Genomic DNA, 16,833 nt, shown 5'->3' with positions numbered 1-16,833 from the left:
ATCACAGTCTTCGAGCTACAACTGCACCCTTCAACCTTAAATCAGAGGCAAGAGAGGATTTAAAGAATCTACCTACTGGAAGAGCCTCAGGCTAAGCCAGTGACAACATCAAACAACAACAAACGTTATGCAGACCCGCAGCTACCGGCTATAAATGATTTTAGTCTCAGAGGGGGAGAATCTTGATGAGAATGACATCCCGTTGCACCTCCGATACACACAAATAAACACGCACAAACAAACAACTCTTTGCATATTTCTCCACACTTATTTTAAGACTACAAAGCAAGCAGCAAGCAAAAAATAATCAGCAGACCAATATCAAGTTTTGAGACACAACCTGGATTTATAGTAAAATTACAAATAAAAACAATCAGACGTGTACAAAAAACAACGAAACATTGCCCCTCCCCCCCAAAAAGCTTTAATTTACCACCTGCTATTACTGCTCACACAATAGCAAAGACAGCTGTAATAAACACACATGATCACACACTACTTTTCTTTATGCTCTTCAAAAGAAGTTCTAAATCTGAAGCAGCCTGACAAATAAATATCCTAAATTACAAAAACTGCAATTGACATGGGGGTTATTTTTAGTGACCGTAGTAACATATTAATGCAACAAAATGGTTTAAATAAAACGACAACTGTTGCTGTCAGGCGGTGTTAAGTAAATGAATATAATAGAACCATACTGTATCTTTAAAGCAGGTGAGTAATGTGCCATTGTATGTGGGAGGACTACTCCTTCTAATTTGCCTAATTGACTAAAACATTATACTAACAAACTCCTGTCAAGGGTCACCATGGGGTTGCATTAATATGTTTAAATTACTGTTCACTGCTATGTCAGAATTCCTGGTTTATGTAGATTGTCATTCACATAACTCTACACTATTTTATCTTGTCCTGACATGCAGAAACTTTGAGAGAAATTTGATGCTTGATTCATATCATTTGCTTACGTACACACACATCCAAACACACACTGCGCTTACTGAGATACACATTTCATAAACAGTGTGCCACAATTAACTTTTCCAGGATGTATGTGTGTGATATGTGGGTGCAAGTTAATTATATGAAATGGAGAGATAAGAACACATTTAAGCAGCGAGTTTCAAATCCTGGCAGTTATTTGCAGAGCATGCAGTGTCAGGGGAGCATGACAAAGAGGATTTATAGTTGACAGTTAAAGAGGAAAAAGACACCAATGCAGTGTTTATTTTGTAAAGTTCAGGTTTTATCTTCATTATTGTCTCATTCTTGGGTTCCATGTTTCTCAAAGCCCCAAAAGGTCAAGAGTCTGTTACAATTTATTCTTCCTACTAAAAGCTTATTTGCTGAAAATATTGCTTGAAAGAAACACTTAACATGTTTTTCCAGATTTGTTGGAAACTGTTGTGTCCTATCAGCAGCGATAACGTCGTATCTATATCATCGTCAATGGCCCACATATTTGCACTGCACGTGTTTTGACTTATCACCACCTTTCAACGTCTTTTTTTATGCCACAATAATTGGAGTTGATGTTGCAAAATGTTTGTGAATGAGACGCTGCCTCTTATTTGCATGAGTGCACCATATACATAACAATATCTCAGATGCTGTTGTTGTTGTGTTGTCAGTGGTTGCTTTACTGTGCTTGAATAAAGATTTTGAAGAATTGCTATTACAACTCTTAGACCTTCTTTAATAAATGGTAATAGTTTTAATCAATTTTGTTTTTCTGCGTACTGGTATGTGAAAAAGTTATATCCACAATCCACAGAAAACGCTTATTTAGTTTCTTGCTGAGAGTTAGATGAGAATATTGAGATGGGAGAACTAGTTAGCCTGGCTCTGTCCAACTAAATCTGCCTATAAGTCGTTTTGATTTTGTTACAATTAAGGCATTTGGCAATCAATGACTGACCATATTCTATCGATAACAAGTACAGTAGCCATCAGTCTTGTGAGATGGGGCGAGATAAAGAGAGGAAGCAGAAAGAGGGAAATTGGAAATTAGTGATAGACCAAATAATCGGTCTACCAATATCTGGCAAATGTCTTTGGACACATCTGCAGGCAGTCTTGTGAGTTTGGCTGCTGTGGAACAATGTTAGCGCTCCCCCTTCTGAGTTTTGGGAAGGTAGTGAAAAAGCTTGAAAAAGTTTATTTCAAGCCCTAAATTTCCTCAGTCACCATCGTCTTTTCCAAATGTCAACAGATTTCTCCCATCCTAAATGACAGCAAATCTAATCTAAAACCATTACTGGCTAACGTTAACTATATAGTTATACTGTAGATGCAGTTTAATCATGTCACTTCCAACAAACTGTCCCCCACTCTCCCTTAAACACCAGTTACATTCTGTAATCTACAGAATAACCCAATGTCATTAATTAATAAAAATTACATCTCAAACAACATGTTACTGGCTAAGCTAAGCATTTTATATTTTACTCTGACTGGAATAATGGAACTATAAGTAACTTATCTTTGTTTTGATATCAGCATTATATATATCGGTCATCAGAGAGCTGCCCTGCTCTCTAAATATCAGCATCGGTACCAGCTATTAAAATACCAATATTAGTCAACCACTATTGAAAATGTACCTATACGCATAATAACAAAGTACTATAAAGACCTTTGCAGTCATGAGCCCCCTTACATTAATCTGACACAATTTAAAACTTTGTTCTAATGTCTGAATAAGCACGCTGGTCAGTGCATGAAGTGGCAAAAATAGGTGCCAGGTGACTTTTATGTAAACATCACAACGGCTATCTACTAGTTGGGAGTATAATAGCAGTATTACTTTTAACATGGAATGAAAGTGAATTGAATGCTGTCAGATTAAAGTAAAGGCTGCAGCAGCACAAGATGAAACATGCAGAGAGAGATCAATCTGCTTGTTTCGCCTTCTGAGATCACTGTCATCTTCCTATTTCATACATAAAATCACTTTAACAAGCTAGGAAACTCTTTGGAAGAGCCAATTTTAAGTTCAGATTAATCATCACAGATCAGATCGGTCTCCATCCATTCATCCATCGTCAACCGCTTATCCTGCGTACAGGGTTGCGGGGGGCTGGAGCCAATCCCAGCTTACATTGGGCAAAAGGGGGGGTACACCCTAGACAGGTCGCCAGTCCATCGCAGGGCCACACATAGACAGACAACCCACATTCACACAATTTCGGAGACACCAATTAACCTAGCTTGCATGTCTTTGGTCTCTGGACATGCAGGCATGCAGGGTTTTAACCCACGACCTTCTTGCTGTGAGCCAACACTGCTAGCCACTGCGCCCAGATCAGTCTATAAAAATTATTTTCCCCTTGTGGTGTGACCGGTGCAAACAAGGTTAAAAGAACTCTTGTATAACCACAGTGATAACTTTACCAACAGTGTTGAACAGTGTTCTTTTATGCCAGCTGCGTGGATCAACAAATTAATATCCAGTAAAACGCTTTACGCATGTTAAAACAAAAAGATGAAAGCAAATCTATAAACCTTACAGATCCACTTGGCCATGTCACCTTCAGATATGTAATTGTCAGTATACAAGTCTTTCATGTGTCTAAATGCTGACCATGTCCATAATGAAAATCATGTAATATGGCAGCTCCATATTTTTTCCTTCAAAGCTGTGTTAATAGTGTTTTTACATAGCTGAAATGCCTTTTAATGGAGCTTTTATTAAATAATAAAAGGTCACATTACAAAAGAAGCAACATGCATATTTTCACTTTAGATACCTGTTACCTTTTGATTTTACAGAAATAGAAAGATTTTTAATATGTTACCCTGGGGACAATAGCACAGCAAATGTGTGGCTGAACAGATTAGTACTTACTAGAAAGCGAATGATAAAGTTAATCACATTGACTAAATAAATGCATATTGTTTTCTACAACTGAAACAATCCTTACAATAAACTGTAACACACCAAATCACCGATGGGTGCTGCTGGGTTATCAATCTGCGGCTAATACACAAGGTATGTGACACACGAGACCTACCTGTCACTGTGTTTGTGTTTTTTATGGCTTTTTATGATTTTTTTAAGCTAAAAACCAAATCATAACAAAACATCAGTCCATGTGCTAACATTTGCTATAGAATACAATGGCAATACAGGTGGATGCAGTAAAGGCTATGTAAACAGCAAGCATATACAGTGGGTACGGAAAGTATTCAGACCCCTTTAAATTTTTCACTCTTTGTTTCATTGCAGCCATTTTCCAAAAATCAAAAAAGTTCATTTTATTTCTCAGTAATGTACACTCAGCACCCCATCTTGACAGAAAAAACAGAAATGTAGAAATTTTTGCAAATTTATTAAAAAAGAAAAACTGAAATATCACATGGTCATAAGTATTCAGACCCTTTGCTCAGTATTTAGTAGAAGCACCCTTTTGATCTAATACAGCCATGAGTCGTTTTGGGAAAGATGGAACATGTTTTTCACATCTGGATTTGGGTATCCTCTGCCATTCCTCCTTGCGGATCCTCTCCAGTTCTGTCAGGTTGGATGGTAAACATTGGTGGACAGCCATTTTCAGGTCTCTCCAGAGATGCTCAATTGGGTTTAAGTCAGGCCTCTGGCTGGGCCATTCAAGAACAGCCACGGAGTTGTTGTGAAGCCACTCCTTCGTTATTTTAGCGGTGTGCTTAGGGTCATTGTCTTGTTGGAAGGTAAACCTTCGGCCCAGTCTGAGGTCCAGAGCACTCTGGAAAAGGTTTTCGTCCAGGATATCCCTGTACTTTGCCGCATTCATCTTTCCCTCGATTGCAACCAGTCGTCCTGTCCCTGCAGCTGAAAAACACCCCACAGCATGATGCTGCCACCACCATGCTTCACTGTTGAGACTGTATTGGACTGGTGATGAGCAGTGCCTGGTTTTCTCCACACATACCGCTTAGAATTAAGGCTAAAAAGTTCTATCTTGGTCTCATCAGACCAGAGGATCTTATTTATCACCATCTTGGAGTCCTTCAGGTGTTTTTTAGCAAACTCCATGCGGGCTTTCATGTGTCTTGCACTGAGGAGAGGCTTCCGTCGGACCACTCTGCCATAAAGCCCCGACTGGTGGATTGCTGCAGTGATGGCTGACTTACTACAACTTTCTCCCATCTCCCGACTGCATCTCTGGAGCTCAGCCACAGTGACCTTTGGGTTCTTCTTTACCTCTCTCACCAAGGCTCTTCTCCCCCGATAGCTCAGTTTGGCCGGACGGCCAGCTCTAGGAAGGGTTCTGGTCGTCCCAAACATCTTCCATTTGAGGATTATGGAGGCCACTGTGCTCTTAGGAACCTTAAGTGCAGCAGAAATGTTTTTGTAACCTTGGCCAGATCTGTGCCTTGCCACAATTCTGTCTCTGAGCTCTTCAGGCAAGTTCCTTTGACCTCATGATTCTCATTTGCTCTGACATGCACTGTGAGCTGTAAGGTCTTATATAGACAGGTGTGTGGCTTTCCTAATCAAGTCCAATCAGTATAATCAAACACAGCTGGACTCAAATGAAGGTGTAGAACCATCTCAAGGATGATCAGAAGAAATAGACAGCACCTGAGTTAAATATGAGTGTCACGGCAAAGGGTCTGAATACTTATGACCATGTGATATTTCAGTTTTTCTTTTTTAATAAATTTGCAAAAATTTCTACATTTCTGTTTTTTTCTGTCAAGATGGGGTGCTGAGTGTACATTACTGAGAAATAAAATGAACTTTTTTGATTTTTGGAAAATGGCTGCAATGAAACAAAGAGTGAAAAATTTAAAGGGGTCTGAATACTTTCCGTACCCACTGTATATTAACAATTACACAGCACACATACATACCAAATGTATTTAAGTTCAGCAAAATATTAAGCATTAGAAATTAGCGTTTTTCGCTCATTTCCTGCAAAGCTAAAGATCACTTTCCTTCTGTTCAATTAGGCCTACTTTATATATTCTAAAAATGCACCTTAGCCCTTCCACCATATTTCTCAAACTAGAAATGTTACTGCTGCTGCTCCCCCAACATGATCATGTATAACTAAGATTCTCAGCCTCCTCAAGCCCACAAATGTTACACACCTTAAACCTCTGACAGCTCAGACTGTATTTGTTATCATGAAGACACCTCTCCCATAACTATCAAGTAGAGGAGGGGGACCATCTTGACATTGTTTCACCAAACGTGGACAAAATATATATATAACATATGTGCACTGTAGGCAGTTTTTATGGTACAATAATAACAGTGCAAAATACATGATTTAAAAAAATATGGACCAAATATGAAAGATTAATTTTGCCCAACATAAAGTACCAAATAAAGTGCATTTTGTCATATTTGTCAATTTGTAATCATTCTTTTTTCTTTTGTGGTTTCAGTGACACTTGGTGTAAAATATAGTTAGAGTTTAGTGGTCATATTATGCTAATTTTCAAGTTCATAACATTATTTAGGGGTTGTGACAGAAACCATTTACATGGAAAGATTTTCAAAAAATACCATATTTTTGTCAAACTGAACATTGCAACAGCACCTTTTTTTCACCCTGTGTATTGACCTCTTCGTTTTAGCTACCAAAACATCTCAGTTGCACATGTGCAGTACCTAGCGACTACTAGGACTACTACTAATCAGAAGCAGTGTAGGGTGGGGACAAGGACAACCTGTGTTTGCCCAATTGTTTATAAAACGTAATAAAACACAAAATATGGTCTTATTTTTTCTAAAAACATAAAAATTTATTTAATTATCTACACATTTATTGTTCACTATTTTACATTTTACCCCTTGGTGTATTAACTGCATTTAAGTTCCTTCGCTGATCATAATCACCAGCTGATAAAACTATATCCTTTGTCAAAACGTTTTGCCCAAACACGGAGAGAATATTATGGGAATTTCTCCAGGGGCTGACGTGGAAATATAAAAGGTTGGTGGGGCAAACTGAGGCAAAATGAGTTTTGTGCCAGATAGAGATGTGCAGTTACACTGAGCATTCATTATTATGTTTCCACATTCTGCGTCTTTTATATGGCATGTGTTTATTTATTAATATACTGCATTGATTAAGTCGGGTGCAGTACTCTATTTAAGACGCCATCTGCTTGGAACCAAGAGTAAGAGTAATTAAAACAAGCTTGCTCCTTAATAGAATCCAACAAAAAACACATACAATTTGTGAGCCACTCTCCTTTATGGTTTTTATTCCTTAGCCAATTACAATTCATCCTCGACAGCATTCAGGAAAAGTGCACAGTGTCATGAGCCAAACCTGATAATACTCATGCTAATTCATACACACAGAAGCTGCCTGCAACTAAATGTGCATACTCGGAATGCATGTATATTCACAACATCTACATAAAACAGAAGCTGAAGACGCTGATTTAAATACATACACGTCTTCCAAGGAGTCAATACTTATAGACTTTACGGTGCATATGTGCTGTAATGCAGCCACAAAATTAATTTCATTACTGTGTGTTTTTGCTCGAAAAGTGAAAACATAATAAAATACCACTCCATTTACAGCACAATAAGAATCAATGAAGTTCAATTTCTATGAATGCTTGGTTGCTGTAATGATTGTCAGACTGTAATCTTTTTTTCCAAAGTGATGGAGTGTAATATCTACTTGCTCAGCAGCAATTGCAAAAGCTGCACATAAGGAAATCAAAATGTTAAGGCACACTGTAGATTGTTGTAAAGTGGTTGACTGATTGATTTTATGGGACCTTTGACAGCCTGAGCTTGTCACTTGAATTCAGTACTGCCCTTTGCAGTAGGCTGCACCCGGTGGGTTTGTGACAGCAGCCCACAAGTATGTTACTCACTCAAACACTCATTGGCGGAGTCCCCAGTGGCCCTGGCCCAGGGTCTATCCTGGTAAAAGGGGTGACATCTCTGGCAGTCATCTCCCACTGTGTGATGTTGGCAGGAACAGACCAGGCCACCATGTTCCCCCTCAGCGCACTCGCTGGCATGACCATTACACTTACATCTGAGGGAAGACAGATGGTTATGTAAAGGATGTGAGTACAGCTTTTTCTATACACTATATCTTGCTTCTCTTTGCTTCTCCTCACTGACTCAAGTCAAGTGTAACAATACAGTACTTATGCAAACAGTGAATGGTGTAGAAGGTAGAGGAGAGGGAAAAGTGAAAGGGGATTTCCACCGTAAGGAGTTGTCACTTCCTATTATTTTTCACGGGCATGAAGGGGCCCTGAGATGAGGTGGGGTTTTCATATCCCCCTTCAACAACTGCACTAGTCACCTGTGCTAGACAATGTCGCTGTCCAAGAGTATAAACAGCAACAAGCATGTATCTCTGTGAGTATTAGTATGTGTGTTTGTATTTACTTACATGCATGCCTTTTTTAACTATATATCTTTTCGCTTGGATTCCATCTTCAAATTAGTGTGTGCTTTATAACTTTCAAAAAGTGGAATGAATAATTGTAAAATAAACAGGATTTGTTATGTACATTTTCACAACAAGATAGTTAATATCTCCTAATTTTCTTTCTCCCTGCAGTTGGAAAGCCTATCATTTCCTCTAAAGCATTGGCGGTAGCTACGCCTTCCTGTGTGTAATATTTCCTGGCAGTGTCGTTGAGTTTTGTCGAGTGGCTGTGATAGGGGACAGGGACTTGTCGCTGAGTGGCAGGCATTGTCAAATTTAGCCAGCTGTCCCGGATCCAGACGTATGCTTGCCTGAGGCTCAGACCAAGTTATTTCTGTTGTCGCTCAATGACAACAACTAAGTCCAAAATGTTTCCAATCCACACATCACATCTCTCTGCTAGAGTAGATGAGATGCTAGGTGATAATTCTAACTGAATATGTTACAAGGGAGATGACTAACCGACTATTGTCACAGCCACACACACGCTAAAACATGCCGTGGGTTTGGAAGTAGGCTACTTCACAGCAAGTGAAGAAAACACAAAGTCTGCCACTTGTAATAGGCTACCTGCTGCTATCAATTATAGTTCTTAGAAAGAAGAAAAGCAGAATCAGCCAAAATTGCAATTGGCAGGTCAGACTTTAAAAAAAGGATATCGGAGTTGGCCAGGAAAACTGTAATAGGTGCATCTCCTACAGCATCTATGAGTAGGACTGGCCAACTTGGTGAGGTGTAGCACGGAAGTATAAAGGCATGTGTACAGAAACCCCTGGTACAAGGCTAACATTTTGTCATGTGGGTCTCTCCCCCCAAGTATTGTGCCATTGTTGGGTAATTTGTCATGCCTCTGCAGTGATCCTAAGTGTTTATGACAGGTGTCAGATCAAATTTATATTCTTTCTAAGGGCTTCATCTCAACTACTTAATCGTCCACTTCTATCTGCAGTGCCAAGGTGCAGCCTGGTCATTGGCGCCATGTCCTCTCTCATTACTTTGAGTAATCAACCAAAAGAAGTGGAAGGAGTATGGAGGATTATCTTGGTTTATTCTCATCTGATGGCAACTTGACAGATACCAAGGTGCTTTTTTAAACAGTTCTGCAAACAGCTGTCCTGGATAAGGTTTTGATTGCTGGTCTTGCGCTGCACACATACAGTATCCATGTGTAACAACACCTTGTCTCCTATAAATGACGTTTACATACAACATATTGGTGTATTCAAATATGGTTTGAAAGAATAAAATGCAGCCCAAATAATGTTTACAATCCACAATAGTAGGAATTTTTGAAAAACATCTGAAAAATGTTCACTGCAAATGCAAAATATTCATGCTGAATGTATCTGAAAAAATGTGGTATTGGCTAAATACTGAAGGCAGCATCACACAGCAACTGTGTTTCCACCAAAACGTATTTGGAAAAGTCAATTAGAATTATATGAATACATTTTGTAGGAGCCAGGGTTTGTGTTTGAGAAAGCTAGACACTGGAAATTTAATTTTTTAAGCAACAAAATCAACAACAAAACCCCACCATGACAAAGAAATTACACTTGGACACCACAAGCGTTTGACTTTTAATTTAGTTTTTGGCTCAACCACAGTTTCATAGGACAAAGCTCAAGGTTAAACTCTAAAGTGACACATTTTTAACATTTCAGACAGAATGTCGGCTATGCAAAGTGACATTGTCCTGGATTGTACATTCAAGAGTCTCTTACCTGCCACCCACAGAGAAATCGGAGATGGCATAGAAGTACGAGCGCAACACTTTAGCATCCTTGAAGAACTCATCTCCAAAGGTGTTAAGCCTGTCCAAGGAGATGAGCAGGTCAGTAGCTGTCACCCATTCCTGGAAAAAAGAAGATAGGACCAACAGGTTGAGAGAGATGTTAGAAAACACCTTTTGTGGTCACCCACTTCAAGGGGAATGAAAGAGATCTGCCGGGGGCCAGTCTGTTGTGTGCTGCCACACAATCACACAATCTTTTAGAACACAATTTTTTAGTTAAAAAAAGGCAAGGAGCAAGAATACATAAGACAGTGAAAGTTGACAAAGCAAAGAAAAGTTGGTTGATTAAGGAAAGGAGACAGGGGTGATGGTGTAACAGCAGGGGATAGAGTAGATCTAATGGAGAGATAATGAGTATGGTGTAGGGTAATTGAGTTAATGTCAGAAAGAGGGGTGAAGAAAGAAGGGGATTAATGGAGACAAAAGCTGAAATATGAAAAAAAACATGAGACAAGAGGCAACACTGCAATACTACCTCAGTATAATGGATGGCACATAGCAAAGCTCCCATCCCTGATATGATTTAAGCTCCTCTGTTTGAGTCCACTGCAAAGGTAAAGACAGGATGAAACAGGAGTGGGAGAAGAAAGTGAAGAGGGATAACACAAACAGAGAAAAAGCTAACGGGAAGTGCAATAGTGGGGTGGAAGATAAAAGTGAGGCCAGGCAAAGGGAGAACAAATGACATGACGAATCTCTTACCCGTGAACAGAACCAACTTTAAAACAAATATCTGGAGAGAAACTTTCTGTCTGTTTCTTGGCTGGTTTGGGACTGTGGCAGTCCTGAAAAAAGCCTGTAATGCTGTACATTCTGAAGCTTCTCCCCAGAGGTTTCTTTGAAGTTTGGCAAAGGGAGAGAAGGAGATTGGAGCGGATGGGCCTCAGACTGAAAACATGTGTGATGTGACTATTCATTCGTGTTTTTCTCAGGCGCTACAGTTTGTCTTTGTAGTGTTAAAGCCTATCAGATAGCACCTGTCAGATTGGACTATGTTTTGCCGACTTTAGCCTACTAGGTACAAATTGTACAAATCACAGTTTACCTTACTATAATTTCGTAAAAAATACCAAATATACCATAACATATCTTTGCCATGCTAGCAGTTATGTTTCCCAGAGGATTAATCCTACTTACTTTGGTGATCCCGACTTTACCTGTAGCACCACCAGCATGTTGACATTTTTGGCTTTTAGTAAAATATTTTGACTATTGGATGGACTTCCACAAAATTTGGTAAAGATATCCATTGAGCCCAGATGATGAATCCTAATGACTTTGGTGATACCCTGACTTTGTTGTGACATGGTTTCAATTTATAAAAACACCATATTTTTGTCATACAGCACATTGCTGCAGCCCCTTTTTTTCACCTTGTGTTGAACGCTTCGTTTTGGCTACAGAGTGAGGCATCTTACTTGTATAAAATCTTTGTTGGGAGTTGCACATGCGCAATTCCTAGGTAGGGCGGGTCGTGAGAAGCCGGTAAACACGGCTTTGGTTCAGCTGTACATGTTCCACTTACAAGCTTAGCAACATGGACTGGAGCAAGAGTTATTAAATTGTAACAAATGTATCTATAAATGGACTTTTCCCTTTGAAAACCTATTACATGAACAAAAAATGTATATAACTCAATAAAGGAAAGGGAATAAGCCAAAAAGCAGAATATGACCTCTTCAACGCAGTCACCATTCATGGATTATCAATCTCAAGCAAGTTTTAAATGTCTGCAGGTTGATTTTTTTTACAGCAGAGGTATGAACCAATGTACAGTCACTTTCTGGAAGTTATGAAGGACAGTCTAAATACATTTAAATTTACAGGATTCATAATTAACAGACTAAGAAGACTCAAAATATCTGGTATAGCCATTTAATCTGCAGTACCTCAACTGAATCTGCATAGTACCTAATGAGCATTGAGCAAATGTACTAACATTTTCAGCAAGTGAAGAGAGTAGCTTAATTACTTAGTAGAAAGGAAAAATAACAAAGATGACACTACAGAGACCTCTGAGGCTCTCTTCATGGGTACCCAACATGATCTCTCTCAGCTTAAAATAGCCTGAACAGCACTGCAGTAAAAGTTTAGAACCAAGTTATCTTGAAAAGAGCTCCTTCTCAAGGGCTTTCTTGTTCAGTCAGCATGACCCCCATCCCCTGCGTTTCAAAGGAGAGGGTCTGGGGATTGAGACCACCTGCGTGGTCCAAGAGGTCATAGCCCATTACTGGAACATCTGGTGTGAAGACGCTACACATGTGTTCCTGATTGATATAACCCTTACATGTAAGGCGTCACATTGACGGCTAGACTTCAGTGACACCTGTGGGTTAGCTTTGTCAGTAACTTCTAATAAGTAGATAATTCACAGTGGAGTTTGGTGGATTCAGCAATGTGCAATCAGCATTTATTTTATTTTAATTAGTCCAACTGGTGGCTCTCTTTCAGGAAAATTTAGATTTTTCTGCAGCCATAACTCATCTCACCATTAGTGTTCTTACCTAAAATGCCCTCTCATCTTATCCAATACCATGTCTCTTTATTTTCCTTTCTCTCCATCTGCCAGCCTTATCTCCACACGCTAACGCTAGCTGGAATGCACTTCAGCATTGTATAGCTTATTGAGGGCTTACAGCTGATATTTTGTAGTGACCGTTACAACAGAGTTGCAGAATTGAGTACAGTTTGCTGGCATACAATTGTTCTGTCCCTTGCTTATCGACTTTGCCCCTTCTTCTTCTTCTTCATTTAGTTTTACACTACCTGGACATAACATGATTTTGATCCATGGTTTATGAGATGGAGTTTCTGTGGAGTTTCAGATAGGAAAACGTAGCTAAAAGGTAAAAAATAAGGTAAAATGAGAGGCAGTAAGATTGAGAAAATGGAGAGGAAACAAAGAAGAAAAGAAGAAATTGTGGTTTAACTTTCCAGTAGAAAACAAGTGGTCAAAACAAAGCAAGAGAATGAACAAGTGATGATTGTCGTTTTGTGCATGTTTACAAAATGTCCTCTGAAATATTGTGAAATAAGCATAATGTCTTCTAATGTCACCACAATGATAATATGTATAATATAATATGTAGCGTTGAACCAGTGAAGGAATTACATAAAAGGCAGGTATTACCAAAGTACTGGGCAAACTGAAATCTTCAAAGTTACATTTAATCTCAAATGGATGACCGTTTTGTAGATGTGGGACAGAACCAAAAGCATCACGGTACACTGAGAAAATTGTGTCAGTATATTTCATAGGTTCATATTTAATCCAAAGTGCAACTGTTCATTAGTTTGATTTGATCTGCCAATGACATAAACTCTGTTATTTGAATGGTAATTTGTGAATCTATTACAAGTTCCCTCTACTAGGATATTTATTTTGTTGTTTTTATGTATTCGGTCTGTCTCTAAGCTGTAGGAAACTTTTTTTCATTATCTTATCAAATCTCGACTGAAATTTAATGTTTCCAGCAAATAACAAGGAAAGGACATAACCTGCCCTTTTGTTAAATTATTAAACAAATGATTAACCCAAACTGATGATCATTAATGTTGAAATGCATGATACTCATGCATCTACTAATGAGCTGCCATTCTGAACCCTGGTACTGCATTGCTATTGTGTCCCAACATCCAGCTGTCTTGCTTTAACACACACACACACACACACATACTGTAGCTAACATTTTAAATACACTGCATTTCTTACATTCTTACACACCATAAAAGCAAATACTCTTTTCCATTTATCATAGAGTACGAGATCATTATCATATGGAAGACTTATTAGTTATACTTGGTAGAACAGTGCTAATTGTGTAAGGAAAAGCAGACATAGTTCCAAATATCACTTACTGCACTGAAAGGAAGCAGTTTCTTAGGGTTAATTAGTAGTCAGCCCATTACTTATTATTTGTGCAAACCACAGCAAAAGCTTAATTAACTTTGATTCTCACTCCCTAGGAATTTGGCCTCACAATGCTACAATGATGCTGACTTAGGGATAGGATTAGGCTTTGAGGGTGGCAATGAGCCAGTCTTTTGCTTTGGACAATAACGGTCTAATGATAAAATGAGTGGGTGCACATAGGCATGTATCAGGCAGCGCACAGCAACTTTTTTGATGATATCAAATATAGTTTCAGAGGACATCTTTACTTAGAGGCTTATGACCTTTGCCCTCACCTCTAAAATCCCTCTTCCCCCCACCTCTTTTTTTCTCTACATGTCTGTCTCCTTCCCTTCTCCCCTCTCCCCTCTTTCAGTTTCCTTGAACTCTGAAGCTTCTGGCTGCAGGCAGTGACAGGAAAGAGAGTAGTGTCCCTCATTCCAAAGTTAATAACTTTTTAATTTAATTGCTTAAGTTCACTGTGCCCCCAATATGTATTTTTCCCATTTTACTCATTGTCATTCAATGCTGGAGCTCCAATTTGCCACACAGCTTTCTAGAGCGAGGGAGAGAGAGAGAGAGAGAGTGAGAGGATGGACTGGTGGCAGGGGAGACAGACAAACCATTTTAATGGATGACTGAACAAATTAAATTAGAATTCAAAAAGCAGCTTTCATCTTCTGCGTGATTATTGAAAAAAGACGGCTTTACAAACTTGACAACAGAGCCCCCTTTGAAGTAAGCCATTACTTTAGAGAAAACATCTAAATGCCATGTTACAAGGTGAGTGTTGTTTATTCCATATAAAAATCATTTGGCAATGAAAATACATTAGATCACTGGTTTACACAGAACACTATATTTATGCAGACATATACACGAAACAAAAACATTGTGTCACCAGTTGTATTTTTGTTCAATGTAATTTTGCTTTGACCTCTCATAATGACAAGGAGATATATTTCAAAAGCAGCAGATGAAGCGTGTGAAGTCTCTATATTGAAACTATGCGCCCCTTAAACTGAGACACAAGCGACAAATCTGCAAAGGGATTAAAATGCTAATAAAACAGGCAGGATGCAATTCCTGTTTTAAGCCTCATGAAATATGCATGGCTCTGTATGAGCCATATGCAGAGAAAAACGCCCCGCTGATGCCACAAAGAGGAACATCATTTTATGCTCTGTTGACAATCTATATGTAAAGAGTGTGGCTTTAACCCCTGATACAAATGCCCAATCTTTATCTCCCGACAAGAAAAACCAATGAGATTTCTATGTTCCTTAAGATTTTTGAAGACATGTTTTTGGATAAGTCACATTTTACAGTCCTGATTTAATGTACCTTATGTGCAACTAAATACCAATAATGCAGATGTTGAATTTAAAATGCACCCCTTTTCTAAGGTATTGTAAACTGTTACTGGTCAAAGTGTTCTGATGGTCTGGCACAGAACCACAGTGTCAGTCAGAAGGACAAAATATGGTATGTTATGGCCTCTTGTGTACCGCCGATTTTAATACATTAGCTGGATCACTGCTCATGTCTACAGAAATGCAATATCGCTACAAACAATGCTGAAAAAAGCTGGGCAGTAAGTGCTTTGGGCATTTACTCTGATTACATCAACTTTATGAAAAACACATTCTGCATAAGCAATGACATTCACAACATCAGAGACTGAGGCTTGTTTTATAGCTGTGTTTTCGTAGAGGCTAATCAGTGATTACAATCACAACACTAAAACATTTTCTTACTTCTCTTCCGCTTGCACAAGAGCCCTTTGGGGTTTGCTTTCTGAGGAATAAAAGAGTTCAATCCGTGACACGTAACCGCAAGGTATTGCAGAGTGTTTCCAGCTCTTTTACTTCAACACGACAAAAGAAAAGGTCAACTCATAACAGCAACAATCTGAGGTCATCACATTGAAAGTAGAAAAGATTCGATGATAGTGCTGAAAATGTGACACTGATCTCATTCTCCACAACGTATTACTCCATATTAGCCAAACAAAAACCTCCCAGTCAGCCAACATCACCTGTTCATGGCAATATAATTGTATTCACACAAGGTTTGACTTAATGAAGAGGAATCCAAAGACCAAGGACTTGACTGTGTTCACTGCCAATGTGCTGTTTAGCAAGACAGTCATGCTCATATATGGCAACAGATGTGCACTTGATATGTAGACAAACATAATAGGATTTACAAAAACTGATATGTAATTAAAGTATTATGATGTGTTTTCTTTGAATTACGTATTCAACAAGACTAATAGTATACAACCCATGCTAGAGGCTTTGTAAGGCTACAGTTAGGCAATGTCATTACATTTGCAGATATTTGGTCATAAATTAAAGCATTGGGCATAATAGAATTTTGTCCTGCTAGTGACACAAGAAGAAACGTCAGGGGATCACCAAAGTCATTTGGATTCATCATCAGGAAACCATAAATGTTTGTACAAAAATTGGTGCCAATTCGTCTGGTAGATTCTAAAAAGTTAAATGCTACAGGAAAAGTTTGAGAATCACACAAACTTCTGCAAATAGCAGTGCGGTATAGTGGACAGAACTAAAGTAACAGTACTGACAGTGGTCTTTAAATCACATCACATTGCCCCCATACCTGACATAACTGTTTAGGTGGGCTTCACCATTGCACCTACAGTAATATTCGCACAAAGTCAGCAGAAAGGCTCTGGAGAGGCAGGACCCAAATCCCTGTAGACAAAAATGCTGCAT

At 38.8% G+C, this 16,833-nt stretch overlaps 1 protein-coding gene across 1 annotated transcript in view; it reads right to left on the bottom strand.

The window, feature by feature from the left end:
* The window catches only part of lamc3 (laminin, gamma 3), a 115,041-nt gene that overhangs the window by 73,010 nt on the left and 25,198 nt on the right, over nucleotides 1–16,833 (bottom strand). The window contains exons 3-4 of the mRNA XM_038733411.1: nucleotides 10,127–10,257; nucleotides 7,831–7,997 (exon numbers count right to left, since the gene is read on the bottom strand). Of these exons, the coding sequence (XP_038589339.1) occupies nucleotides 7,831–7,997; nucleotides 10,127–10,257 (298 nt within the window). The remainder of the gene's footprint in view (nucleotides 1–7,830; nucleotides 7,998–10,126; nucleotides 10,258–16,833) is intronic.

This window comes from Micropterus salmoides, unplaced genomic scaffold, assembly GCF_014851395.1.
Source record: "Micropterus salmoides isolate LMB-PRFRI ecotype aquatic unplaced genomic scaffold, ASM1485139v1 Ms_hic_scaffold_20, whole genome shotgun sequence".
Lineage (NCBI taxonomy): Eukaryota > Metazoa > Chordata > Actinopteri > Centrarchiformes > Centrarchidae > Micropterus > Micropterus salmoides.
Note: the sequence above shows the minus strand (reverse complement) of the source record. Positions and strands in the feature narration are given on the sequence as shown.